The sequence below is a fragment of the Pogoniulus pusillus genome, chromosome 9, assembly GCF_015220805.1.
Source record: "Pogoniulus pusillus isolate bPogPus1 chromosome 9, bPogPus1.pri, whole genome shotgun sequence".
NCBI lineage: Eukaryota > Metazoa > Chordata > Aves > Piciformes > Lybiidae > Pogoniulus > Pogoniulus pusillus.
Genome location: NC_087272.1, coordinates 8984337 through 9011418, shown reverse-complemented (window position 1 = coordinate 9011418; position 27082 = coordinate 8984337). Strand labels below are relative to the sequence as shown.

Sequence of the window (27082 nt, the reverse complement as noted above, 5' to 3'; positions counted from 1 at the left end):
GTGGCAGAGGTGGTGATATAGTGATGGTATTCACTTAATTGATATTTTCATATGTGTATAAAAGCATATTTTCTGTTGCACTGTGTGGTACTTCAAACACACAGTGCAGGTACAGTGCTGCTTTAGACCCATACTTTATCAGTATGACTGCCCACATGCTTCTCTTATTACCTGTCCTGTGAAAAGCAAAATCCTGTGTCTGACCAAGGTTTCTAGCTATGCTCTTAGCCTGCCCCAATAAGAAGGCTAAAGAACTGTTCACGATTCCTTCTGTTACAACTTTTACAAGAGCAGCATCACTGAGAAAACTGCTGGACATCTGCTTTAATGCCAATCTGTCTGTGAGCAGTTAATTTCACTTCTGAGACTGTTTCCTTATCTGCCAGGAGGCAGCAGAGGTATTTACCTACTCCATTCCTGGGACTAATTATCTTTTCTACTTCACTAATATTAGGTTGCTGAGGCTCCCCTGTTTTCTGAGAAACTGAAACTAGAGTAATAAATTGTAGCAAGATAACGTGGAGCTCTGTAACTAGAAGAGATCAGGAAAGAACTCAGATTGTACACCTGCCAACTTCATCTGAAGCATTAGGACTCTTGGACTTGAGATGCCTCCTTTCAGAGTTCACAGTAGTATCCTCTTGGCTGTGGATGATTCTCCAGAGCTAAGCTATGCTTTTGATGTTTGGCTCTTGAGGTTCCCCGGGAGAATGCAGAACAGCTGTGACACTCTAGAGAGAGTGCCACATACCTGCACCCAAGATGAGGATGTTGTCATTCCTGTCTTAAGACCTAGACAGTGCATGTCTTCACTCACTGCCAGTTGGTTTGCATCTTGCCCCTTTTTAGTAATGCCAGAGGAATGGTGAGGAAGGAAGTCTCTGTACATCCTGTTCCTTTTCCCACAGCTCTCTCCTGTGACTGGGAAAACCTCATGTAGTTATTTCATCTCAAACTGCAGCTGCCATGCCAAAGTGCTACAATACTGAACACTTGAGTCAGACCAACATGGTAGAAATCAACTCTTTAAAAATATTTCAACCAGTCCTAATAAAGGTAACAGAAATGGCACAAACTACTTCCCTGCTTCACATAACTGCAGTGGGTATAAAACTGGAAAAGGAACATAAACCAGGACAGAAGATTTTTCCTCTGAGAACCAACTTGATTTGAGGGAGGATCCAATCCATCTTGAAGTCACCACCTTCAGTGAGACTAGTAGGTTTACCTTCAGGAAGGATATTTGTGTAGGTCAGATGGTGATAACTCATTAGAACTCACTGAGCTGTGTGGAAAAGGTATTTGCCTCACTGAAATTCATCTAAGGCTAGGACCAAAACCAGAAGTGTGCTGCTGCCTTTTTCCAGCTTTGTTCTCTCTGAGCACAGTGTCAGGTAAAGTTCACTGTGAAAAAATACAGAGGCCATTACAGAAAAACAACATTTTTATTGTGGTCTGTTGATGCTAGTGCAGAAACATAACATTCTAATTATTTTCATACAAAGTCTGGGTCGTTACATAATGTATTCAAATTAAAGCTCTTTGCTGAATGGTTGCCTAAGTGAAAAGAAATTCTTGGATCCTGGACTTATTGTGGTGCACTGTTGTAGTTAGCAGATTTGCTGATGGAGAAAGCAGCAGTTCTGATAAAAGGGATTATATAAAAGAGCTCCTGCTGAGAGTCCACGGCACCGTACGGGGTGATACCGAACACTGGATTCCCCAGGGCAGGTACAATAATTAGCTGCAGGACTGGCACTCGGTCTGAGGCATTAATTAGAACTGGAGGTGGTGTTGGGGGGAGGCAAAGCAGCCATAAAGTGTCAAGATCATTCTGGCCTGAAGCCTGTGCGATTTGATGTGAAATAGCAGCAGCTGGCTGTAACCCTAGGAAGTGCAAGTGAACAGCAGGTGGTAATTCCTGTCTCATTTACCATGTCTTCACAGGAACATGTAAGCTTGTGCAGCCTGGGTTTATTGGCAGGTCAGAAGGAAAATCCTAAGGAGGACTGTGGCATTTACTATACTAAGCAAATGCGGTAGTCAAAATGGAGTGTACACACCATAGTGTGAAACCAGAAATGATGTTGCTTAATGTTATGGTACTCATCATACATCAAGGTTATGACGACCTTACAATATTGACCTCCTGTAGACCAATGCACAGAGCTAAATGCACTGTGAAAAACCTAGGACTGCTAGTGGGAATTATGGCTTTGAAGGCTGTGATGGATTGAACAGGAGAGCTATTTCATCTAAGTGAAAAATCAGACAGAGATGATGATCTGGCATGGTTTGATTTTTTCAATAGCCATTGAATGGCAGTGAGTAGGATTTATCTGCATTTCCAGGTAGGCAGGCAGGAGGGATATGTGGTCACATATCTATTAACCTCCACCCAGCACCGTGTTTTCCTTGGCATTTAGGCAAAAATTACAGTGAGGCATGCAACAAATGTGTTAATTTAGAAATTGTAACCAACTAGCATTTCAGAGTGAGCTTGAGTTGCTGTCAGCAGAGGAATTTAGTGGGCCAGTGGTCGCTGTTGATCACTGTAGTGTTTTGTATTCTGTGAGGGCCTCCCAGGGAGTAGAACAAGAGCCCTTCCTATGTGCAGTTCGAGAATCGAACCAAATAAAGAGAAAATTGAGTAACTTTGCATCCATTGCTGAGAACAGCTTCAGATGGAGAAAAAATAAAACAGATCTAGGGGATATTTGTGGCTATATTTATAGTAGAGTGACAGGAAAGGAATAGAATTCATTTTCTGGGAAGGACAGCTCTTTTTATGCCTTTTTAGAAGCTCTTTGTGTGCCAACATTATCTTTCATGGATGCCAAAAGTTGTGATGCCTTCTAAAGCCTCCCACACATGCAAAAACTATGCACCCATTATAATTTCTGTACTGGGCTCCATTTAATTCTCCCATGTTTCTGACTCTCTTCAAATATGCCTCCTCCATATGGGAAGATGATCCAGTCCTAAGCGGGTTTTGCATGTCTCTGACCATTAATTCTGAGATTATGCCTGCTTTGGGCTAAGGAAAGAAAGCTGTGTCCTGCTTGGGAATGAGCTAAAAGAAGGTACTAAGCTGCTGATGAAAGGATGGGACTGTGCCCTTTTCTTATATGTTGTTTATATAGGCAGAAAATGGCAGTGCTGATAGCTACTCTTGCACTTGTCTGTGTGCTGTTGGGAAGCGTTGCGAATGCTGGGGTTGGACTGTGAAGCGCTCTGCACAACTAAATTTGTGTGGAGCTCACAAACCTCAAAATTCCTTCTCAAGAAAAAAAAATCAGAGCAAACCAGTATATTTTCTGATTTAAGTCCTTTATTAATTCTCAGCTCCCCTTCACATCCAAGAAGAAATAAATCAAAGCTAAGATGAGTTTTGAGTTTTCATTTTTTAAAATGTCAGGTTGGAAATGCGCTACTTTCAGAGGCAAATGAAAAATGCTGTGCTCTAATCCTAAAGGCTGATGAGTGAAAATGAAATTGCTAAAAGATTTTATGTTTATATTTTTGTTTCATAAATGAGATAGAAAGTTTATGACTTGCTACTCAGACTTATAGTTCTTTTGTAGGTTTCTTCTTTCTACTCATGTCCATTACGTGGGTATTGTAGTTTTATCTAGAAGAGGAATGGACCATGTGCACAGCAGGGCTAATGAGTCACAGATGTAAAGATTCTGGCAAGTTACCATCTAATAACTTCTTTAAATTATATTCCATAATAAGATAAATGCAAATTTGATACATCTGTCTTCTAAATGATGTATCATTCCAGTCTTAGCAGTGTATCAGGAGTGAGTTTCTTTAAATGTTTGGATTTTTTTTTTTGCCTTTTTTGGTTTTGTTTTCTTCTTATTTGTTCTAAAGAAGAGATTTCAGGTCAGAGAGAACACAGTTAACCACACCATGGTTCATTAGAATGAAGTGGGAAGGCTGGTAAAACTGTCACTGGCTTTATGGGATCCACTTACAGGGTCTTAGCTTCCTCGTCTAATGCATTTAGATCAGGAATAAAGCTGCCGAATGCAACTCAAAGATGCTAGTGAAGGGCATTCATGCCTCAGTAAGTTACTCTGCCAGTGCAGCCTTTGTGAAGCAGAGGGTCTCTGATGTGATTGCATGCCAAGATGAACAGAGCAAATATAGGCAATGTAAAAAGTATCTGCTGCAGCTGAGAGACCTGGCAGGCTGCTGTTGCCTGGTCGTGCTTTCCACCAGGCCAGCTGGGCTATATGGGGCTTATGCACTCGATAATGTGGGTTGCCTCATCAGGGACTTTATGTAGGACTTCCTGAAAGCCACCTTGTCTGGCAACCAGAGCCAGACACACCCTTCCATTTCAGAGGTGCTAAGCTGCAATCCTGAACCTGCACACTCCAGACCTCACAGAGGAGCTGTGTCACCAGCTCCACTTCAGAGGTGGCACATGTGTCAGCATGCATATAGGGAGCGTAGAGGTAACAGACTGTATTTTATGCTATCATCCTTAGCTTGATGTCTCTGAGTCATTGCACAAGCCTCTGCTTCAGACTGTGTTGCACTAAAGGCAAGGAGAGGACTTGAGGGTTTCTTTATGAGCTCACTGCTCAACCATGTAAGGTTTCAGCTCTATTAGCATGCCTAATACATACTCTACAAGGCAGCACAAGAAAGGTGATGAACTGAGAGCAGGCCACAACGGTCACACGTCTTTTTTTGTACCAATACAGTTCTGCCCATGTTGCTAGGGCAGGACATGAGAAACCACATGCAGCACATAGTGCTTGAGAGGGAAATTTTTGCCCTGGATATGAAAATGTTGCTATGTATGTCTTGAAAATGTTGACCTTGGCCATTCTGGACTATGGAAGATCTAGCAATAGACTGTTGTTCAGTGTTTATAATTGTGTATGTGCTCCCAGTGTACGTGCTGAATGTCATATGTTAAACAGAACAAGGGGCAAGACGTTGATTATGCAGAGGGCTTCAAAACCCACCACCACTGCTGTTGAGTTCTGCAGCAATCCAGAGCCACAGCTTTCTACGGAGCACATTTTATTTGGAAATAGCTCAGTCATCTGTTGGCTGATAAACAATTGTCAAATGATCATAACAATGCATTCTAATTTTAAGGAAAGTCACCTCTGTGGGACTGCTCCTTCTAAAATCTCTTTATATTCTTGTTGTAAAGTAACAACCTGCATCTTTAGCACAACACAAACCTGTCTCTGTTTCCCATATGACAGAGAGGCTGTTTCTTGTCAGTAGGCTTTGTGGGGTACACTAAACATAGTGTTTGGTCTGTTTGTCTGTTAGTAAAGTGTCTCTGTGACGTTTGTGTTGTGTTGTTTTGGTACCATGTTATGCTGTGTCCCTAGGGTCTGCCAGGCTTCCCCTCAGTCGCTGCTCTGCACAGTAATCAGATCCTCACCGTCAAGGTTTGTGGCTGACATGTACCTGTTCAGTCAGGTCTCTCTGTATCAGCATAAAAGTGCACATGAAAAATTGCTTTGACCATGGAATACCAATGAATCCTTATGGTGGAGTCAACCCTCACTGCCCTTCCATTGCTCTAAGTACTCCTCATGCACAGCATGGGATCAAATCTAAAAGTGCACATGCAGCATTAGCCCTGGAAACAGCCACATCCCCTGCTCTTGGGCAGTATTTCATTGTCAATCGAGATTTTGCTGTAGTTCTGCTTCCTTGAGGTGTACAGGAGAGCAGAAAACATCAGTGAACTCTACTGATTGCATGTAGAGTCAGCTATTTGTGTTAGATATCAGAGGTTTAATCTGTGCATGCAGATTTTTTTTTTTCAAAGAGCATTTTCAAATTAAGCAGGAAGGGTTGAAGCAATCCAATCAAGCTGGGACTCCATTCCTTATTAAAACAACACCATTCTTCATGGCACAATATGCTGGTTAGAAAATCTGACTGAAAGCTGAACTGGTGCTTCGTCTCTAGAAGCTTTGCTGAAAGAACACCATACAAAAAAAACACTGATTTATTTTTTTTTTAGAGCCTAGGTAATAAAAAAACCCATGAATTCAATGTGAAGAAAGTCACAGGAAATCCTGGGAGGGGAAAAAAAAAGAGTTCTGCAGTTCACTCATGGTGTATGATTGGTTCATTAGGTGGTGTGTCCTGCACATCAGAGGTAAATTTCTCCCAAAGTCACTGCACAGTTTCTGTCAGGCAGAAGCACCGGTTTAGATTATTTGGAGTTATTACAATTCTAATGAACGTGTCTTTATTTCTTTCTCGGGCCTTCTGATGTCTATTCTTCAATTCTCTCATCTCTGATCTACAACCTTTGACCTCACCTGCCTGATCAGATGGTGTTTCCTAAAATCAATCATGGGTTTCTCTCAGCTGATCAGCAGCTCATTAAACGCCGCCTCATTAAGGTAGTGCTTCATCTCACTGGAGTCTGATTCTTCTTTACATTCAGTTTACTCTTTGCTCTACCTTTTTGTCAGATGTCTTCTCATAGCAGGGTGTTGACTTGAAAACGTTTTGGAATGAAGCAACTGTTAATGATGTTAACAATTAAAAGGCTATGAGTATTTTGGCTAAACGATCCACATTTAAGATGCAGCCAGGTTTGGTGTTTCTTCAGCTGTTTGCAGTGGTGTGCTGGAAATTAAATTGATCATCTTTTTTTTGTGTGCGTGCCTTTTTAGAGGAGAAGATAATATATTTTGGCACATCTTTTGCTAATTGGCTTTTACAAGTCAGTGGGTGAAAATTACTAAGAGTTAAATAATTGTCAAAGCTCCCCAAAACAGATGAAAAATTATGTGCAGCTTTGAGGAAAAGCAGGGGATTTTCCATGCTTATTTTTGAAATCAAGCCACACATCATTGCTGGGTTTGGAAAGCTGCCTTGCAAACCCTACATTCTCACATGTGAGTTTGCTATTTTACCTCAGCTTCGTTGTACTTATGCCAGTGCTGAAGCAGACAGCTGCTCATTGAAAACAGTTCCTTGCTCTGGAGAAGTAGACAAGTGAAAAATTGGAAGTCTGCCCCAAACTTTGGAATATGTCCTGTTGGTAGGACAAGCTGTTTAGAATGTGAACCTTCTGCCCTGTGGCTGATTGCAGTGGACAGATGTGACACCCTGGTCTTCAAGGCTAAGAGTGAGCTCTGCCATAAGCAGTGAAGAAGCCTCTGTCCAGCTCGCGGCAGCATCTCCCAGCCTGTTTTGTGCTCTTTCTGGATAAATTAATATCTTTCTGTGCATTTTATGGCTTTAAAGCAAAGTTGTGACCAGGTTTCTGTTGGTTTAGGGGGACCAAGGACAAGCTGGACCCCCTGGGCCTCCAGGGCCACCAGGACCCAGAGGTCCCCCCGGAGATACCGGCAAAGACGGTCCTCGTGGGATGCCTGGCATACCGGTGAGTTAGTCTGTTGCTGTCATGACATTCAAACTCCACTCAAGGGTATGCCAGCTTGGTCTCAAAGATATTTTCTGAGGAAAGGTTGGCAAGGTAGACATGTGGAATCTGAACCACAGGCAGATTTCATGGTGTACCTGGTGTCTTCCCTCCACAGAGCAAGTTATAACATGGCCAAGAGTAACACCTAGGTTCCTTGCCTCCAATCCCTGGCGGTTTCCCCACACATTCTAAGATTTCTTAGTTGTTCATTGATGTTTAATATCTGCATGAGGAGGGTCTTTCTCTCTCCACAAGTAGTAAATGTTACTACTCAGATTTAAAGTTGAATTTGAGACATGGTAGCATGGATGGGCTCCCTAATGATTTAACCTCAAAAATCACGGAATTCAAGTAATAAACTGCTAAATATTGCCCAGGGTAGGATGAAGTTTGGAATCAGATTCTGCCAGCTTTACAAAAGTAGAATTGTACCTTTTTTGGTTTTTGGCTTATCCCCCCCTTCCATATTTCACTGTAACAACCATCAGAATCCAGTATTATATTACTTACTGTTAATTTTCATCACAGGATAGATACATCACCTTTGGCACTTTGAGACCAAATGATTAAACACTTTAATGCATAAGCATTGGATTTATTTTCCCTTATCTTTCTTTCTATATTTCTGCAAAAATGTGACTATAGGTTTATCTTTATATTTTGCACCCTCCTTCATTTTCATTCCTTTCAAAGAAGTACCTCTATTTTAGTCACCACTAATATCAGTGTGGAATCAGGATCACAAACAGAAATCAGGCATGGCAAGTGAAACACCACAAGTGGAGATGCACACACTCACTCACACACCCAAGATGAGTAAGGACACACAAGGAGCCAACAAAGTGAGAAGCCCTGGAAGCAAACAGGATTTTCGTAAAGAAAAGGCATGTCTCACTATGTGGGGCCAGGACAGCAAAACATTTCCCTGCAGAGCCTTTTTTAGAGAAGATATCTGCTCTCCTTTTCTCACCCTATCCAGGTTGCCTCATCTGAAATTGTAGTGACTGTACAAACATAATATAACATGATAATAAATTTTAGCACAGACTTATAATTCCTTTGAAAATCCATCAAGGCTAGCCAGTTAACACCTGCAGTAGTCTAGGGGTGCTGCTGCTGTTCATGTTGGATTGGTTTGGGTTTTCTTTAACCACCCTTGCCCATGGAAGTTCTAGCTCAAGGTTATGAGATTACATTAAAATTCTGCTGGTTCCATTCCAGTGCTTTTCTTTGACCACCTACTCATTTCTTATGTGAGTCCTGCAGCACATCAGGCCTTGGGCCTCATATTGGCTTCCCTTGTGTTATTTTACTGTGGGGAAATTGTCTGCTGTCAGCAGAGTTGCTTCTGGTTTGATCTAGTGACCAAAACCAGAACCAGACTGCAGTGATACTAACTTTGTAATTCATCTACAAGAAGCCAGCAGGATCAGCTGGTCTTACTGGTCACAGTGTGACTATTTGTTGCTTGGAGTTTTGTGCCTTTTAGCAAAAGGAACATGAGTCCTTCTTGTAAGAGGAAAGTGATGCATTTTATGCAATGAGGTAATTCCATTTCATAACAGTTTTGAAGTGATTTATACTTTAGATGGCAAAAGAGAGTTTCTTTTTATAGTTTTTTAAGCTGTGGCTATCTTAAGCCCTATAGCATTATGGAAAATCAGTTCATAATACTGCTTGCAGATACAAAAAAGCACCCAGACAGAAACCCTCCAGACTGCTGATCGTTACCATCCTGGTCCTTGCTGCTGTCCTGTGCCTTCAGGTTGACCTTCGTAATCCTCAAAAGGCTTGTTCCTCCATGACTATGTGATATCTGGTCAAACAGGAGAGCTGTAATGGGACAACTTAGCTGAGAGGTAGTGACAGCTTTGTATTTATAAAAGGCTTGCACAGATCTTTGAGCAAAAGAGATGAGCAACAAAGAAATATCTGCACTGCATAATTTGTGCTGAGGATGTTGCAGCATCACACAGCTATGGGAGGATTATCCTTTATGATGGACAACCACAGTGAGAAGAATTTCTTCTTTTGCAGTGCTAAGCAAAGCAGAGGTTTCTCTTTCAGCTCTTCCTTCTCAAGCAAGGAGCCATACAGCCACCAGAGCTATAAGATGATATTGAATGCCCATACACTTTCTGTGTATCTGGAGAAAGTCAGACAGCCAAGGTAGCAAGGCACAGGGAGCAACATCAGCAACCACCTTTGCTTCCATTTCATGGTGTAGCAGGGCTCAGGAGCCACCTGTGTGTCAACAGGTCTCCATCTGTGCCAATACATCTCCATCTGTGTCATCAGCACTTTGAATTCTGGAAGCGTGAATCCTGTTACAGATAATAAAGCTTCTAGAGATGAATCATAGAATCAACCAGGTTGGAAGAGACCTCCAAGGTCATCCAGTCCAACCTGGCACCCAGCCCTAGCCAGTCAACTAGACCATGGCACTGAGTGCCTTATCCATTTGAGGTAGAGCTGTGCCCACAAAAAGAGAACTCGTTGGAAAAATGACAGATTGCCATTAAAAGCCAATCTGGATGTTTACCAGCTGAGTAATTATTGCATTGCTTCAGTACCAAAAAACTGATACTCATGAGCTTAAGAAACATGATTATTTGCACTAGTAAATTATGCCTGCTGACTAAGGTGATGACACAGAGCAGTAATTTTTGACTACGCAAGCAGTGGGATTCAGCACATACGTAAAAATAACCTTTCCGTTTGTCCTTTAACACCCTTGATTTGAATGGAATATTGTGTTTGGAACCAAGGTTGTATTTGGGACATTTAACTTTTGCCTCAAGAATACAATTACATGAATTGTGAAGTAGTACTTTCCCTCTTAAACTGTCTGAGATTTGGGCTGCTAGTTTAAAAAGCAAAGAAGTGACGTATTTAATGTGCAGTCAGCTGCCATACTTGCTCAAGAACGGAATCTTAAAGATACTTTATTATTAGGTAGAAAATTGAATTCAAGGCATGTTAATGAAAATATTCACTCTTTTTTTTCCTCTCATTTTAAGGGTGAACCAGGAAAACCGGGAGAACAAGGATTGATAGTAAGTCCTCTTCTCTTCCAGTTTGCAAAGAAACTGTCACAGACACCTACACAATGCAAAATCCCCAAAGGCTTTATAGATGTGCATTTCCTAACATTCCTTTCTCACAGACTATTTGAAGCCTCATTTCTGAAAAAAAGAAAAAGAAAGAAACCAAGAGAAAAGCAACTTTCTCTCTTTACATATGGTCACCTGTCATATAAAGCCAACTCCTTCTTTAAACTTACAGAAGCAGTGGGAAATTGAACAGCAAAGGACACAGCAAAATAAAATAGAGCTAATGTGGGTTTTCCCAATTCCTGGTCTCCACTGATCAGAGTCTCTGAAATTGAGCCATTTCCACCTTGAGACCTTTGAGAAGCACAAGAATCTACTTGTTTTAAGGGTCAAAATCCCAGTTATCTCTGTGGCAATAGCTTCAGCCCTTTGCCTGATGGAACTCTGAAGATGCAACACAGCAAACTGAAACTCTCTGACTGTTCTCCTCTCCTGAGGTTTTGGTCTTTTTTCTCTACATGTGTGAGAGGAAATTTTACAAAATGCATTCAGATATCATAGAATCAACCAGGTTGGAAGAGACCTCCAAGATGGAAGTAGCTGGGTTTTGTTGCATTGGGAGCTGTATTCATTTGTAAGCAAATTGAAGCTCTGCTGGTTGTAAATCAGCTTCAGATTTAGGAGAAAACATCAGTTTCTGCTTGTCACACTCACAGAACTGCAAAGTATGCAGTGTCTTATTCCCCTTAAGATCTCCCCTATGCATGTTGCCATCTGTCAGTAATTTGTTTCTCATTTAGATCTTGGATTTAGTGTTTCTGTAAATCTGCCAATTTTTGTTTCCAGACTGGTCAGGGGGTTCCGTGTCATGTGTAGATAGAATTCCACTTTTCCAATATATTTTAATATACTTCAATGCTGGCACAGAAAACAAGCATAGAACCCTAGAATTGGTTTGGTTGGAAAAGCCCTGTAAGATCATAGAATCATACAATCAGTCAGGGTTGGAAGGGACCAGACCACAAGGATCATCTAGTTCCAACCCTCCTGCCATGGGCAGAGACACCTCACACTAGGTCAGGCTGTCTAGAGCCTCATTCAGCTTGGCCTTAAACTCCTCCTCAGATGGGGACTTGATGGCTTCCCTGGGCAACCCATTCCAGGATTTCACCACCCTCATGGTGAAGAACTTCTTCTTAACATCCAGCCTGAATCTACCCATTCCTAGCTTTGTTCCATTCCCCCTAGTCCTGTCACTACTTGACATCCTGAAAAGTCCCTTCCTAGCTTTTTTGTAGGCTCCCTTAAGATCACCAAGCCAAATCATCATCTAACCCCATGTGATGGTTTGGGTGTTCCCTGCCTCCCCCCCCCCCACTTCAGAAATCACCCAGACTAGACTCAGCTGGCTCTGGAAATATGAATGAAGCTAGCACAATATACAAGCAGATATTTACAGTATATACAGTTATAGACAGAAATAGACAAGGTGAAAGGTAATGGAGAAACACAACAGCCCTCCCAGAAACCTCCAGGAGGGACTCTCAACTACCCCTTCACCTTTCCCCTGCCCCTCTCAACCTTACCCCAGTCCTAAGGAAGAATAGAGGTTTGGCCAAGAGGTTAAGAAGCAAAGGTAGGTTAGTCCAAATGAAGGTGAGGTTAGGGAGTAGGATGTTGCTCAGCCAGCAGCCCAAGCAAGAGTGAGAGAAAAATGGCAAGAGTGTTATCTGTTGGTTTTGTTTCTTGTTCAGCAAGACTGTGAGTGAAGTAGACATCAGCCTTGTTTTCCTTTCACAGCCTGTAATCCAGTTCTTCTTACCAAAACATTCTAGCTAGCTTCAAACTAGCCCAGCCCATCTGCACCATGTCAGATTAACTATGGTGGAAAACTTCGTATAACGTCTAATTAAGCAGTGTGTCCCCCTCCCGTGATATCCTCTTTAACTGATTAACAGAATGGCAATAACTGTTAATTAGTGCTCAGGCAGAGCTTCTTATCATTCACTTAGTCATTCTTGTGGCAGCTGTCAGTGAAGTGCAGAGGTTACAAAATGCCAGAGTCTTTTGAGGTCTCCTGCAAGTCAAGGCCAATGCACTGTAGTGGGGAGGAGAGGCATAGCTGCTGTCAAAGGCAGAGGCTGAGAATTTCCATTTCATCTGTTAGTTCTTAGTAAACTTTTGCAGCTGAACAGCTTAAGAGCAACACCTTATAAAATTTACTATGAACATGCTACCAGATTGAAAGGAAGGTGGCTGCTGCAGAACTCTAGTCATTGAAACCAAACTTACAATTAGTAGCTTCCCAGAGGAGCTATGAAGATTCACCTCAGCTGAGGATTTGGCCTTGACCATTGGCCTGTAAGGCTGAATTTAAAGCATCATTACTTCCCAGTCTGCATGGTGCCTGTGAGTTTGTTTTACACATTTTAACCTAAGATGAAAAATTAGTATTAATTCATTTTAAAGATGTGACATTTTGCAGGCTTAAGTGCAAGGTTATACTTTTCCACTGTCATTCACAGAAATGGCAATGTCCTTTGGAAGAACATCCTCCTTGTTCTGAATATCTAGGAAAAACTGTAATACTGGGTCTTATTTCCTTGAACAGATGCCCAGCAAGGCTGCTTAAGCACAAAAGTTCTAGTCTGGAAAGCAATATATCATAAAGCAGAGGGATTAATTGGTTAGCATTTGGGTTAATCATTATAGTATAGTTTTCTTTTGCAAAGAGACACCTTTACCTGAATTCTGTGGTTGTTCTGGAGCATTCTGGTCATGCAAAACATCTGTAAAACTACTTATCTGTCTTTAAAGTCAGTAAAAGATGGGGGCATTTTTTCAATGTCAAAAAGTGGCTGATTCATACACTGAACAAGTTTAAATTTACTTCTTTTCCAAGGAGCTGAAAACATTGCAAGTTTTGATCTTCCAGATCTTTACTACTATGCACTAGTTTAGAATACTTTAAATAGGAAAGCAACAAAATCTCTTCTATGTGGAAATTTGAGGGGAAAAAAGGGAGGGGGCAAAACAAACACATGCACATCTTCTGTCCTATTGCAGTTTATGAATCTGGTAATGTCAATTTATCAGTCTCAGCCTTTAAGATTTCCCAACACTGACTCACTCAAAGTTCCCATTAGCTCTTGGGTAGAAAAGAATCACAAAGTCAGATATGATTCATTCTCAAAATGTGAAAGTAAAAAATCAAGGCAGAAGAGCACTTGTATGGTATTTAAGACTCTTTACGATCAGGAAAAGCAGATGAATGTCACAGGAAGGAGGGTGAATTAGGAGAATTAGGACACAGGGATTGAAAATCTAAGGAAACTACTGGCCTTTCCTCTTACCATACATTTCACTTGTTCCATGTAACTTTTGAAAACTTAACCCTGTGATGGTCTGGGAGTTACCCACCCCCCCCACACACTTACAAAAATCACTCAGACTAGACTCAGCCAGCTGGAAATTAAAGAATGAAGCTATAGTTACAGCTTAGCACAATATACAAGCAGATATACACAAATATATGCAGTTATATACAAGTTAAAAGTAGTACAGAAACACAATATCCCTCCCAGAAACAATCAGGAAGCTCCCAACCCAAATCCCCCTTTCCACATCCCTCTTTCCCTCTTTCCCTCCTTTCAGAAATAATCAGATCAACCCACATGTATCTCACGTGATAAATCTGGAGATCTGAGGTGAGAAGTCAAAAAAAAAGATGACAAGGAGGTTAGATCGGATTAGAGTTAAGGCAGAGGCAACCACAGAGACCAGACCGCCAGAATGAAGGCACAGCCTGAAGCGAGAGCTGAGCAGTGCATAAGAAGTGCCCATCTTATCTCTATTTTGACTAGTTGCTCTTCTCAGCAGAAGAATGGGTGATAGAGGGTACATGTGGGTTTTTTCTTTCTTCTCACAGCTAAGGAATTAATTTCTCTCAGTAAAATACTTCAATTAGCCTCAAACCAGCACAAACCCCTTTGGTCAGTTGAATGCTTGGCCTCATTCTGAATTCTTTTAATTCTTTCTGCACAGAGGAATGAGACTTTAAGCTCTTAGAGAGTAGATCTGCAGGGCTTTCAATGCAAACCAGACACAAATTGTAGCTAACTAGCTTGTGACTGTTTCAGTGGATGAGGGAAAGGCTGTGGATGTTGTCTAGTTGGACATTAGTAAAGCCTTTGGCACCAGATCTCACAGCATCCTCCTAGATAAGCTGATTGCTCATGACTTGGATGAATGTCCTCTTCACTAGGTTAAGAACTGGCTGTATGGCTGGGCCAGAAAGTGGTGGTGAGTGGACTTAAACTCAGTTGGTGGCCAATCACAAGTGGTGCTCTCCAGGGCTCAGTATTAGAACCAGTCCTGTTTAATATCTTTATCAGTGTTCTAAATTGGAGTATCAAGGGCAGTCTCAGTAAATTTGCAGATGACACCAAGTTGGGCAGGAGTGTTGGTCCATCTGAAGGTAGGAAGGCTCTGCAAAGGGGCCTGGCCAGGCTGGATCAATGGGCTTAGGCCAGTTGTATGAGATTCAACAAGGCCAAGTGCCAGGGCCTGCTTTTGGATTGCAACAACCCCCAGGCTTGGGGCAGAGTAGCTGGAAAGCTGCCTGATGAAAGTGGACCTGGGGGTGGCAGCTGGCAACTGACTGAAGATGAGCCAACAGTGTATTCAGGTGGCCAAGAAGGCCAACAGCATCCTGGCTTTCTGTGGCCAGCAGGACTAGGAAAGAGATTGACACCAATGAGGCCACATCTCAAATACTGTGTTTGGGTTTGGGTCCTGCACTACAAGACATTGAGGTGCTGGAACATGTTCAATGGGCAACAAAGCTCATGGAGGATCTGGAGAGCAGGTCCTGTGAGGAGCAGCTGAGGGAATGGGGTGGTTCTGTCTGGAGAAAAGGAGGCTGAGGGAAGACCTTCTTGCTCTTTACAACTACCTGAAAGGAGGTTGGATCCAGATGAATGTTTGACTCTTCTCCCACATAACCTGAAAATAGCCTCAAGATGCCCCAGGGGAAGTTTACATTGGATATTAGGAAAAATTTCTTCACCAAAGGAGTTGTAAAGCATAGGAACAGGCTGCCCAGGGAAGTGGTGGAGTCTACGTCCCCGGAAGCATTTAAAAGTTGTGGCACTTAGGGACACAATATAGTGGTGAACTTAATGGTATTAAGTGGGCTCCGTGATCTCAAAAGGCCTTTTTCCAAGCTAAATGATTCCATGATTCTCTTCTGTGTGTTTCATGATTCTTACTGACACTGAAGGGGAAATACCTGTTCTCAGGGATTGGAACTTCTTTTGTCTCATAGAAATATAGACACAATACCTCCTAGAGGCCCTTCTAGGTGCAAAAAGCTTTTAAGTGTTTATTTTACATAGGAAGCATGGAAATTTAAAAACAAAAAAGTGGGTTGATTCCCCCCCCCCTCCCCCAAAGCATTGGAATAAGAGTGGGTTTGTACCATCCCTGGAGGTGTTCAAGAAAAGCCTGGATGAGGCACTTAGTGCCATGGTCTAGTTGACTGGCTAGGGCTGAGGGATGGGTTGGACTGGCTGATCTTGGAGGTCTCTTCCAACCTGGTTGATTCTATGATAATATATATGGCACCATTGTGGTACTGGTTTCTGTGTAGCTTTTTTCAGTCCACAAAAACATTCACTTTTTCAGTATATATTTTTGCTATGCATTTTCATTTGGTATTTGTGCTCACTGCCCATGAACTCTGATAGCTTGTAAAACAAATCGTTACTGCTGTCCCAGGCCTGCAAATTGAAAAGGCCCCAACTTTCTCTTTCATACATTTCTTTGAATGTTAAGCACTGGGTCAGCAGAAGCTGAACACAAAAACACCTTGAAAGGCTGCTGCTAATGTATGACACCCTTGGTTGCTGTGTGCTTTCAAACTGCAGCTTTAACCTTTACTGGGCTGCGTTATTTTTTTGTTTAGCAGCTCGCTGGATCATGAAGATCTGAGTTGACTTAAAAGGAAAATACAACTGTAACACTAGAAAAGAAGCCTAGGAAGAATTCTGGACTCAAAACACTTTTTTCTAACTGTGATGGTTTGAGTGTTCCCTCCCCCCCCCAACTTTGGAAATCACCCAGGCTAGACTCAGCCAGCTCTGGAAATTTGAATGAAGCTTATTGTTTACAACTTAGCTAAATATGCAAGCAGATATTTGCAGTATATAGTTATGTACAGAAATAGATGAGGTAAAAGGTAATACAGAAACACAACAGCCCTCCCAGAAACCTGAGTCCCCAGGAAGGGCTCCCAACCACCCCATCACCTTCCCCCTACCCCTCAACCTTACTCCAGTCCCAAGGGAGAATGGAGGTTTGGCCAGAGGGTTAGGAAGCAAAGTGGATTAATCAGAGAGATGGTAGAGAGGCTAGAGAGAAATGCAGCTCAGGCAATGCCCCAAGAAGAAGTGCCTTATCTATGTTTAGATTCTTGTTCTTATACATCTCAGCAAGCCCATGAGTGAGGTAGACATCACCATTGCAATCTAATCCTTCTCACCAAAACATTCTAGCTAGCTTCAAACTAGCACACTAAATACATTTAGGATTGTCTTTTCAGTTGGCTTTTGCTACTTTTCTTTTTTAAATTATTTATTTCAGGTAGTTATTTGTTAAGGCCCAACCAAAGTGTCCAGCTTCATTATAGAATTATAGAATCAATCAGGTTGGAAGAGACCTCCAAGATCATCCAGTCCAACCTAGCACCCAGCCCTGTCCAATCAACTAGACCATGGCACTAAGTGCCTCATCCAGTCTTTTTTTGAACACCTCCAGGGATGGCAACTCCACCACCTCCCTGGGCAGCTCATTCCAATATCAAATCACTCTCTCTGTGAAGAACTTCCTCCTAACACCCAGCCCAAGGTTTGATACGATACAAGCTCTTAGAGGTCTGTTGACTTCAGAAAACAGTGATTGAGGGATGGCTTCCATAGTGGAAATATTTTGCCTTTTAAAGATTTCTAGAAATATTTGTTTGGCCTGTGTTACTCAGTCTTCAAGTGCTTAAGTACCTATCAAATAATTCTCCATCTCCAGAGAAAAACAGATAGCAATTGAATTTCTTCAGAGCCACAAACCTTTTGCCATCCTCCCATTTGAGGAGGTGTCTGGAGGAGAACATCATTCATTGAAGCTTGTGATAGTTGCCTAGATAGTTTAGTCAACTGTACATGATGGCAAAGTTTTCTTCTGGAGTGTTCATGGTATCTGAAGAAGTGAGAACTACTTTTGATTTTTATTACATTATTTTCCTGTTCTGTGCAGTTTCCACAACCAGAATGTTCGGCCCTCAGTTGCAGTGTCTCAGTCAGTGTGTCTCAACTTAAAGAAAAGTAATTTAATGGTAAAACTGCTAAGCAGTTACACTGTCCTGAACTTTCCCTGGAGTTTTTGAAGCCTACATGCTCTTTATAAAATGGGGGTTTTAGTGTTGCTTGTTGATGCTGAGCATCCCTACGTGGAAACTCTGGCACCTTCCAATGATAGAAGCAAAAGACAAATAGTTGCTCTTAACATTGTCTGCATAGACTATAATAGGGTGATTTGTTCAGTTTCAGAGGAGGCAGAAGGTAAAAGAACTCTATTGTTCTTGTCTTAAAGGCTTTTGTTTTACCTTCATATTCCCAGGGATGATAGTTGCCGAGGCTGAGTGACAATACATTTCCTGTAGTAGTAGATTGAGCCTCCAACTGATGAACACTACTGCTTATTTGGTACATGCTTGGTCACTGCAGAGTAGAGAGATGTGGTGGAAGTTGTAGCAGCTGTCTGCACTGGGCTGAGTGAATCCAGTTGTAGAAGAGCTCCATCCAAATTGGATGGAGTTGACTCTGGAGATGGAGCAGTGGAGCTTAGCTGACTGCATTTGCAAAACATGCCTTTTGTTGTACTGGAGCAACCAGCAGAGCCAGCATACCACTGCAGGAAAACCAAAATAGCCTAAGGAAACCCTCTTCTATTTCTTGTATTCTCCTTCCATCTCAAGACCCACATAGAGGTCTTGATTGTTGGTCCTGCTGCTTCTTCATCAAGCAGGCAATGCAGGTCTCTCCCCAGTCCAACAGAATAATTGGGCCAAAAATACTGTATTTCCTCTGTAGATTCTTCTAGAAGCTATCAGTTATACCATTGGAAATAAACTTATATCTTGGCATTGGTGGTTTTATTTCAATCCCTTTATGCTCTCCATTTTTCTCAAATTTCATTTACTTGCTTATTCTCATCTCCCCAGAGTGATTCTGTGCTTTGCTCAGTGAATGTAGGTAGTATAGACAGTAGCCAATTTCCAGCAATTCTGGAGTGGTTTAGAGTGGTTTTTTAAAGTAATTTTCTATTAGTAATTTAATTTTAGGTTTTCTAAGTGACTGTTGGAAGGCTTATGTGAAGGAGGCATGTGAGCTGGCAATGGATGAGCTGCTAAGATTTCAGTGGTTTTGAGCTTCTTTCACATGCTAGGGAGCAGTGCTCTAAAGAAAAATTGATCCTATTCAGTTCTGGTTTGCAGCCTGAACTTTCAAAAGGTAAGAAACACTGATTAATAATCATATGTGAAATGTGACATGCATCACTTCAGGTAAGCTTTTAATTGAAGTTGGCTTGCTGAGTATACCTTTTATGAAGCTCCTCTGTTGAGGACTTCTTGTCAAGTGGCAGGGTAGCTTAACAGGCTTGAGAGGCAGAACCATTTCCAGTTAGAGGAAAGACTTAACTGCCAGAAATGAAAAACTGCCAATTGTATAAAATATTAATAAGTATCTGCTGCTTCTTTTCTCTAATTGATTTTAAAAGCACTGTAAAATCAAGGCACTGCTACTATGTAAATATTTTCTTATTCAGTAACTGCTCTGGAGAAGCTGGAATGAAGACAACAGTGAGGGGAAAATTCTGAGGAAAGAACTTTTCTGGAGACATCTGCAATGTCTTGAATTATATCCATCCCACAAGCTGACAGCTGCAAGCACCAGGCACAAAATGCTCAAGAGAGCAGCACATTTAAACAGTTTACTTTGGAGGATAGGATTAATGAGTGAGTGATCATTTTCCCTTCAAATAGTAACTTGGTATTGAGGGCTCCCAAATGGTAATTTAATACAGTCGAATGTCTTTAGAAGGTTTTATTAGCTTCTTAAGTAGTTAGAAACTGAAGAGGCAGTATTCATTCACTGGAAATAAAAGCAGCAAGTACAAACTATGAAGGCAGTCTTCAGTTGTTCTCTGTTCAGTCTGGCTTACTGACAGAGAGAGTTTTCTTAAAACCTGAAATACTCTCAAAATGCAACAAACAAGTTAACATATAGTGCATCAGGAACAGTGTGGCCAGCAGGACAAGGGAGGTTATTCTTCCCCTGTACTCAGCGCTGGTCAGGCCACACCTTGAGTACTGTGTCCAGTTCTGGGCTCCTCAATTCAAGAGAGATGTTGAGGTGCTGGAATGTGTCCACAGAAGGGCAACAAAGCTGGTGAGGGGCCTGGAGCACAAATCCTATGAGGAGAGGCTGAGGGAGCTGGGGATGTGCAGCTTGGAGAAGAGGAGGCTCAGGGGGGACCTCATTGCTGTCTACAACTACCTGAAGGGAGGCTGTAGCCAGGTAGGGGGTGGCCTCTTCTCCCAGGCAACCAGAAATAGAACAAGGGGACACCGTCTCAAGTTGTGCCAGGATAGGTATAGGCTGGATGTTAGGAGGAAGTTGTTGGCAGAGAGAGTGATTGGCATTGGAATGGGCTGCCCAGGGAGGTGGTGGAGGCACTGTCCCTGGAGGTTTTCAAGAGAAGACTGGATGAGGCACTTAGTGCCATGGTCTAGTTGACTGACTAGGGCTGGGTGCTGGGTTGGCCTGGATGATCTTGGAGGTCTCTTCCAACCTGGTTGATTCTATGATTCTATGTGAAAGATCAGTGGGTAATTGAGGCTCAGAAAGTAGACATCTGAAGCACATTTTGACAAGGGTGACATAGGAAAGCTCTAGTTTGAGCACTGCTTTCTTAGAATTTTGAAGGTGTTAGTCAGACTTGCATCTTTTTCACAGAAGGGGAAAATTTCTAGTTCATCACCTGGTGATGACCTAGTGTTGGGCACTGGAAAAAACTTCTTCCTTCTCTGGAAGAAAAGGAAAACAACCTTTCTGTGGTGTCTGTTGTTAATATCCATGGTTCCTTAGCCATCAGAGCGCTCTCACCTACCAACCTGCTCTTGATTTGGTTTTGGTTTTTGCTTTTTCCACCACTTTCAGTTTTCTTAGAGTCTACTTGCAACCAGTGCTTAGGAAATAGGCTGGTTTTCATTTGCCATGTTCAGTTTTACTGGTGTCCTCGAACTCTACCAAATCTTGGGGTTAGATTTCAGGTACTTGCTATAAAGAAGACCTGGTTTTCAGGTTCTATGAAACACAGTGGGATGGGGAGATTATTTTTTTTTCTTCTGTTTGAAAAAGTAGATGATAACTCTGCTCACTGTTCTGGTCATCATTAGTGCTGACTGCTTGGGTATTTTCCAAGTTGGCAGTTTAAAGTTGCATTGGAGCAATGTTCCGAAAAGTTTTGCATCAGTCCATCCACCAGTGGGAGAGGATTCTTTCTAACATCATGCTACCTCAAGAATAAAATTGGCCTTGCATTTCAAACCAATCCTTGGTCTTGTTGACTGGATAGGGCTGGGTGCTAGGTTGGACTGGATGATCTTGGAGGTCTCTTCCAACCTGGTTGATTCTATGTTTGATAAATAATTGCAGTTATGACACCAGACAACTATTTTGCTATTCTTCTGCGTATCAGAAGGATTTGGATACTGCAGGTTTTGCCTTTGGAGTATTTTTTTAGTTGTTTGGGTTTTTTTAAACACTTCTGTGAATTCAGAATTCACTTTGCTTGCTACAACACCAGTACTTGTAGTAGGACCATGTAAGAGCTATGGTGGACACTGCCTGTTTTTTGCTGAAATAGACAGCCAAAATGTTTGAGTGATCTAATTCCTTCCTGCCTTTCCTCTTCGCTGTGGCTACAAACCACCCGAGTACTTCAGAGATGCTAGATGAGAAATGAGTCCTACTAATATTGGTGGGACTTGGACTCCTGTGTGACACTTAGCAGTTAAGCTTTCCTGAACTAAGATATCTCTTCCAGCCTTTTCAGGGTGTGGGGACAGAAGAGTGATTTCTTTCTTCCCAAGAGCATGCTTGACAATTCTTAGAATGCAAGCAATGGCTCAGGTCACATCTTGAGTAAAATGTAGTTATATGTGCTGCTGCCCAGCAGGTGAGAAGATTTTTGAGGCTTATGCTTCTCTCTATTTCAAAAATGCTTGTTTGTCTAAGCTTTGTTTTTATGCTACTGAGCAGATGTATTACTGAGAACACACAACTGGCTGCTAGCTGGAATCAGAAAGAGAATAACCACAGTCACCTTAATGCCGACAGATTCACCAGCATTAGAAGAAACAGATGGGTTGGAAGAGGAAAGATTAGAAAAGGGGAATAATTGAGTCTTTCAGTCAGTAGTTAGATAAGTTCCAAAAGAGAAGAGAAATGATCCATTGTGCGTTTTGAGCTTAAAGCTTTACTTTTTCTAGATGTATAAAACACCAACTGGTTTCAGTCCAGTATCAGAATGCTTACACAATAAGACAGTTTTAATTGGTCATTTCAGTTTAAATTGGCTAGAATCATGATGCTAATTGAACTGTTTTCCCTTTGCAGGGACCTCAGGGACCTCCAGGACAAAAGGTATGGTATAAACAACAATACTGTGGAAGCGATCATTCCTTCAGGTGCCAAATTGCATGCAGAAAGTGAATGGAATTTGCTACTTCACACTGCAGTGAATCAGTTAGTTTAGGCTCTGAGTTTTGTCTTTGCAAAATGCAGCAATCTGAGGTGAGACATCAGATTTCTCATTTCCCCCATCAGAGGAAGTTCAAGCAATGCAGAGCAGACTGTTTTCAATCTGTCTGCTTAACTTTCAGGTGAAAAGGTCACTAAAATTTTCCTTATTCTTGCGCTGGTACGACTAGGGAGCCAAGGTTAAAGCATTGTGGAAGGTGGGGAGATAGAGTTTCTGATTAAATGCATGTCCTTGCTCAAGTAGATCAGTGCCATATGACTGAAAAATTGACCAGCATAAACAAAGGACATAGGTGTTGCTGATAAATGGAGTTGCATGGTGGTGATCAGGTGGTCTGTGGTGTCTTCCTGTTCCTTCAGTAACCCAAGCCCTGACTTCCTGAGAGTGCTGTCAGTGTTATTTATACTCATTAAAGCTGACTGCCTCAATTTGATGGAGTGAGTTTGGGATTTATGGAAGGACACCATTAAAACAATCCTAGATACATCAGCAGCAACAGCTAGTGAGTAGCATTTTACCAGCATCTCTCACACACACACACACCAGCAAGGCAAGCAATTTTCTAGCTGATTGCAAAGGAGTGAAAGGTTGTATGAAAAAGGAAAGAGATAACTAATATTAACATGTGAGAAGGATGCCGCCTCTAGTTGTTCCTCTTCTGAGGTAATACTCTTGAGGGTAAATATTCCTTTGCATCTGTTCAAATGGAAATTTTTGAACAAAAGAAAGGAAATCAGCTCATATGTAAAGATTTAATCCCAAACCTTATAAACTGATGGAATTTTGTCAGCTGTGAACCATACAGAGTTTGCAAGCTGGAGGAAGGAACTACCCTTCGTGTTTAGCACTGCAAGAATGTGGCACTGTAAAGCTGCACAGATATCTAAGTTACCATTATATAATTGTACCCTAAGACTTCAGCAGGAAGATATTTTATTTGTACATCATCAACAAGACCCATGAACTTTCAAATATCTGACAAACTTTGGCTGTAGAGACTCACTGAGAGAATGAATTGGTATAAAGAGGATAGTTTATTGCAGACGATGGTTTAAAGCCCTCCTGAACTTTGTCCCAGTCTCCTGGCTTCTTTTTCAAGGTGCCAACCTTTCCAATAGCTGTCATGGTTTTGTATCCCATTAAGGTGTTCAGAAATTAAAAACAAAAACTATGCTTTCAATTGCTGAGCTTTTTATTATTGAAGACAAGGAAAATGTTGTGCAAGCACAGCATTCCTCATGCCTCAAGTTTTCACTGAACATCTGCACCAGCAGTCACACGAGTTCCCTCAGAAAAATCATTCAGCATGTAGAAACTTATAGAGTGAGAGCTTTGTCAAAAGATCTCTGTAATGTGGCAAGTCAATATTAATTATTTGCTTTCCTTCTTTGTCCACTCCTTGTGTTTGGCTTTTAAATTTTGATTACTGTAATGCTGGTGGAGTTTCAAGGAGTAATTTGCACCATCAGGCTGAATTATTGCCAACTATCTCTCAAAAGCCCTAAGAAAGACCAGCATTACCAGCCTACTGTGCTTGAAGCATCAGTCTTGAAGTACGGATAGTTTTGCTCAGGTGCTGTCTTTGATTATGTGGGATCACTCCCAATATTTATTAACAGCATTAAATGGAATTGCATTTTAACTCTTACATTTCTTGAGAAGCATTGACAACATTACAAAGCTGCCTTCAACCTTAGGCTTCTGCCTAGAAGAGGCCATGCAGTGGGATACCACGGGCTATAATGCCATGGGCATCAGAAGAGACTAGGAGAAGCCTGACACAAGCAAATTCCAATCCAATGAATTTATTGCATTCCAAACATGTGTTTATGTACCTTTCATCAGAAGGCTACAAATTGTATTAAACTGTAATTGGTTACATGTACTTGCATTAGAAATTACATACTAATTGATGTAGACATTCATCATATTCTCTCAACAGCCCTTACATTGTATCTAAGCAATCTAAGTCAGCAGAGATAGGCAAAACCCACAGGCTCCAGCTTTACATTTGTTTGTATTTGTTACACCATTCTCTAAGGTCATTCCAACCTTCTATTTTATATTAACTCAGTACTTCTGAGCTCGTGCACCCTCGCCTGTCCATGGCTTATGTTCCAGTGCACCATAATCAGACAATTCTATAGAATCACTACATTTAATATTACTATTCCCAACAGTGGGACAGTCATTACAATGTACAACATGAGACCTGGTCCAACTGGTGTCAAATCTCAACTGAAAAGAGAGCTCAGCTTGGATAAAAAATATTTTTCCTCAGAATTTATTGCAGTTACAATAAGCAAACATTCACCAACATTTCTAAGTACTGTATTAAGAGATGAAAGGTTTCACGACCTGTTTCATTTGCTAAACATCAGCATCTGTTTCTCACCAGGGTTCAGTTGGAGTGCCTGGTGTTCCAGGGAGAGACGGACAAGTGGTAAGTTCACTGACTTTGTCAGCACTGCTGTTGTTTATGTAGTTGATTAAAGCTACTCAGGGCTAGTTGACTGGCTAGGGCTGGGTGCTAGGTTGGACTGGATGATCTCAGAGGTCTCTTCCAACCTGGTTGATTCTATGATTCTATGTGACCAATATGCAGCCTTAGATCCAGAACTGTGGTTGGCTTCATGGAAAAGACTCTACATTCTGCTTTGTGCTCTGAAGCATTTTTTGATACTTTATCTCCAACAAGCAACAAATATAATGAATTAAGGTGAAATTTGACGATCAGATTTCATGATGACTGATAAGTTCCAAAAAGAAATGCCTATTAGGGATGTACAACTTGAGACAATGTATTTACAAAGCAAGTTTTTCCTGTAGATTTTTTTTTTTTTCACTTTTTGTTAATTCAATCCTATGATGCAAACACTTTATGTTGATACTGGACATTTATACAGTGCTAATACATTGTTAATGCACCTATAAATAGAGGATAAAAAGAAACTGGAAACATAATAAGGTGAAATTCTGGAGAAGAGGAGGCTGAGGGGAGACCTCTTTCTTCTCTACAACCTCCTAAAATGAGGTTGTAGTGAGCTGGGGAATAGTCTCTTCTTGTGATAGACCAAGAGAGTACTTCAAATTGCACTAGTAGAGGTTTAGGTTAAATATTAGGAAACACCTTTTTAACTGAAAGAGTGGCCAGGCATTGAAACAGGCTGCCCAGGGAGGCAGTGGAGTCTGTGTCCCTGGAGGTGTTCCAGAAACATGTGGACATGATACTTTGGGACATGGTTTAATGACCATGGTGGTGTTAGGTTGAATGGACTCTGTGATCTTAGAGGTCTTTTCCAATTGAATCAATTCTATAAATCTGTGATTGAAGTTGGTTACAAAAACGCAGAGAAATAAATCAAACACCACCAGAAGGAAATTCTAACTCAGGCAAGTCAGCATTATCTTGCACTGCCAGCACCAAGTTAACTCATAGTTAGAACAGCCCTCCATAAGGAGGGGTCACAATAAAGCATCAGGATTTCACAGCATTGCTAAGGTTTGTTGGCAAATCTAGGTGGTAGGGTTTAAATAATATCCCTCCCTGAATGTAAACAGTGCTACCCATCTGTTGTTCTCACAGGCACTAACATTCCTAGTCAACTTCAAAGGCCCCTGCAGTGAATACCAAAAGGAAAATGTGGGGTTTAGATTCTTTGCTGTGTTTAAGCAGCAAGAGACAGGAGTGTAAAACAGTTATTTACAATCCTTTTGTCTACCTTCCTCCCTGAAAGCCCTAGGAATAGAAGTTAATAAGGTGTTTCAAATAATTTCATTCCAATCCCTCTTTCCTGACAAAAAGGATGTGTTGTTTCTAATAGCATAATATCCAGTGTTAGAGATGTGTTTTGACAGTGGCTTTAAGGCATGCTGTAGTAATCAGTCATATCACTTTTGTGATAATGCTAGGACCCTTGGTTTTTATTAGAGTATTATCAGAGAATGATAGAACTGTCAAGGTTGGAATAGACTTTTGAGGTCATGAAGTCCAACCACTCGCCTGGAGTTCACAATCCCACCACTACTGCTGAGCTGCTACCACTAAACCACATCCATAAGCATCACATCCATAAAAATTATCATGATTGTGGAATGGCAGAAAAAAAATAGAACTAGGTAGGTAGATAGATGATAGATAGAGCACACAAGAAATTATTTAGGGAAAAAAATATGAAATAGATTTCCATTAAGTCCTGAATGTTTTTTCACTTGGTGTTTTCAACTGCAAGCTGGTAGATGGCACTTGGCTGATGGTACTTACCAATTGTTGCTGTACATCACACAAGTCTTGTGAAAGAATAAGCAGTGAAGACAAATTTTGTAACATTATTTTCTTTGGATGTGCAGGAAAATCATAGAATGGCTTGGGTTGGAAGTGACCTCCAAAGGTCCTCTAATCTAACTCCTCTGCAGTGAGCAGGGTCATCAGCCACTAGATCAGGTTGCTCAGAGCCTTGTCAATCCTACCTTGCATATCTCCAGAGATGGGTCCTCTACTACATTCTTGGGCAACCTGTTCCAGTGTTCCACCATCTTCATGGTAAAAAATTTCTTCCTAACATCCAATCTAAATCTCCTCTAATTCCAAACCATTGCTCCCCATCCTGTCACTGCAGACCTTTGCAAACAGTTCCTCTCCAGCCTTCTTGTAGTCCCCCTTCAGGTACTGCAAGGACACTACAAGGTCTCCCCAGACCCTTCTCTTCTTCAG

The 27082-nt window shown here is 41.5% G+C and overlaps 1 protein-coding gene across 1 annotated transcript in view; it reads left to right on the top strand.

Moving 5' to 3' along the window:
- Window positions 1-27082, top strand: part of COL25A1 (collagen type XXV alpha 1 chain) — a 347683-nt gene that overhangs the window by 246460 nt on the left and 74141 nt on the right. Inside the window, exons 10-14 of the mRNA XM_064149390.1 lie at window positions 6330-6401; window positions 7286-7393; window positions 10456-10491; window positions 22224-22250; window positions 24767-24811. Of these exons, the coding sequence (XP_064005460.1) occupies window positions 6330-6401; window positions 7286-7393; window positions 10456-10491; window positions 22224-22250; window positions 24767-24811 (288 nt within the window). The remainder of the gene's footprint in view (window positions 1-6329; window positions 6402-7285; window positions 7394-10455; window positions 10492-22223; window positions 22251-24766; window positions 24812-27082) is intronic.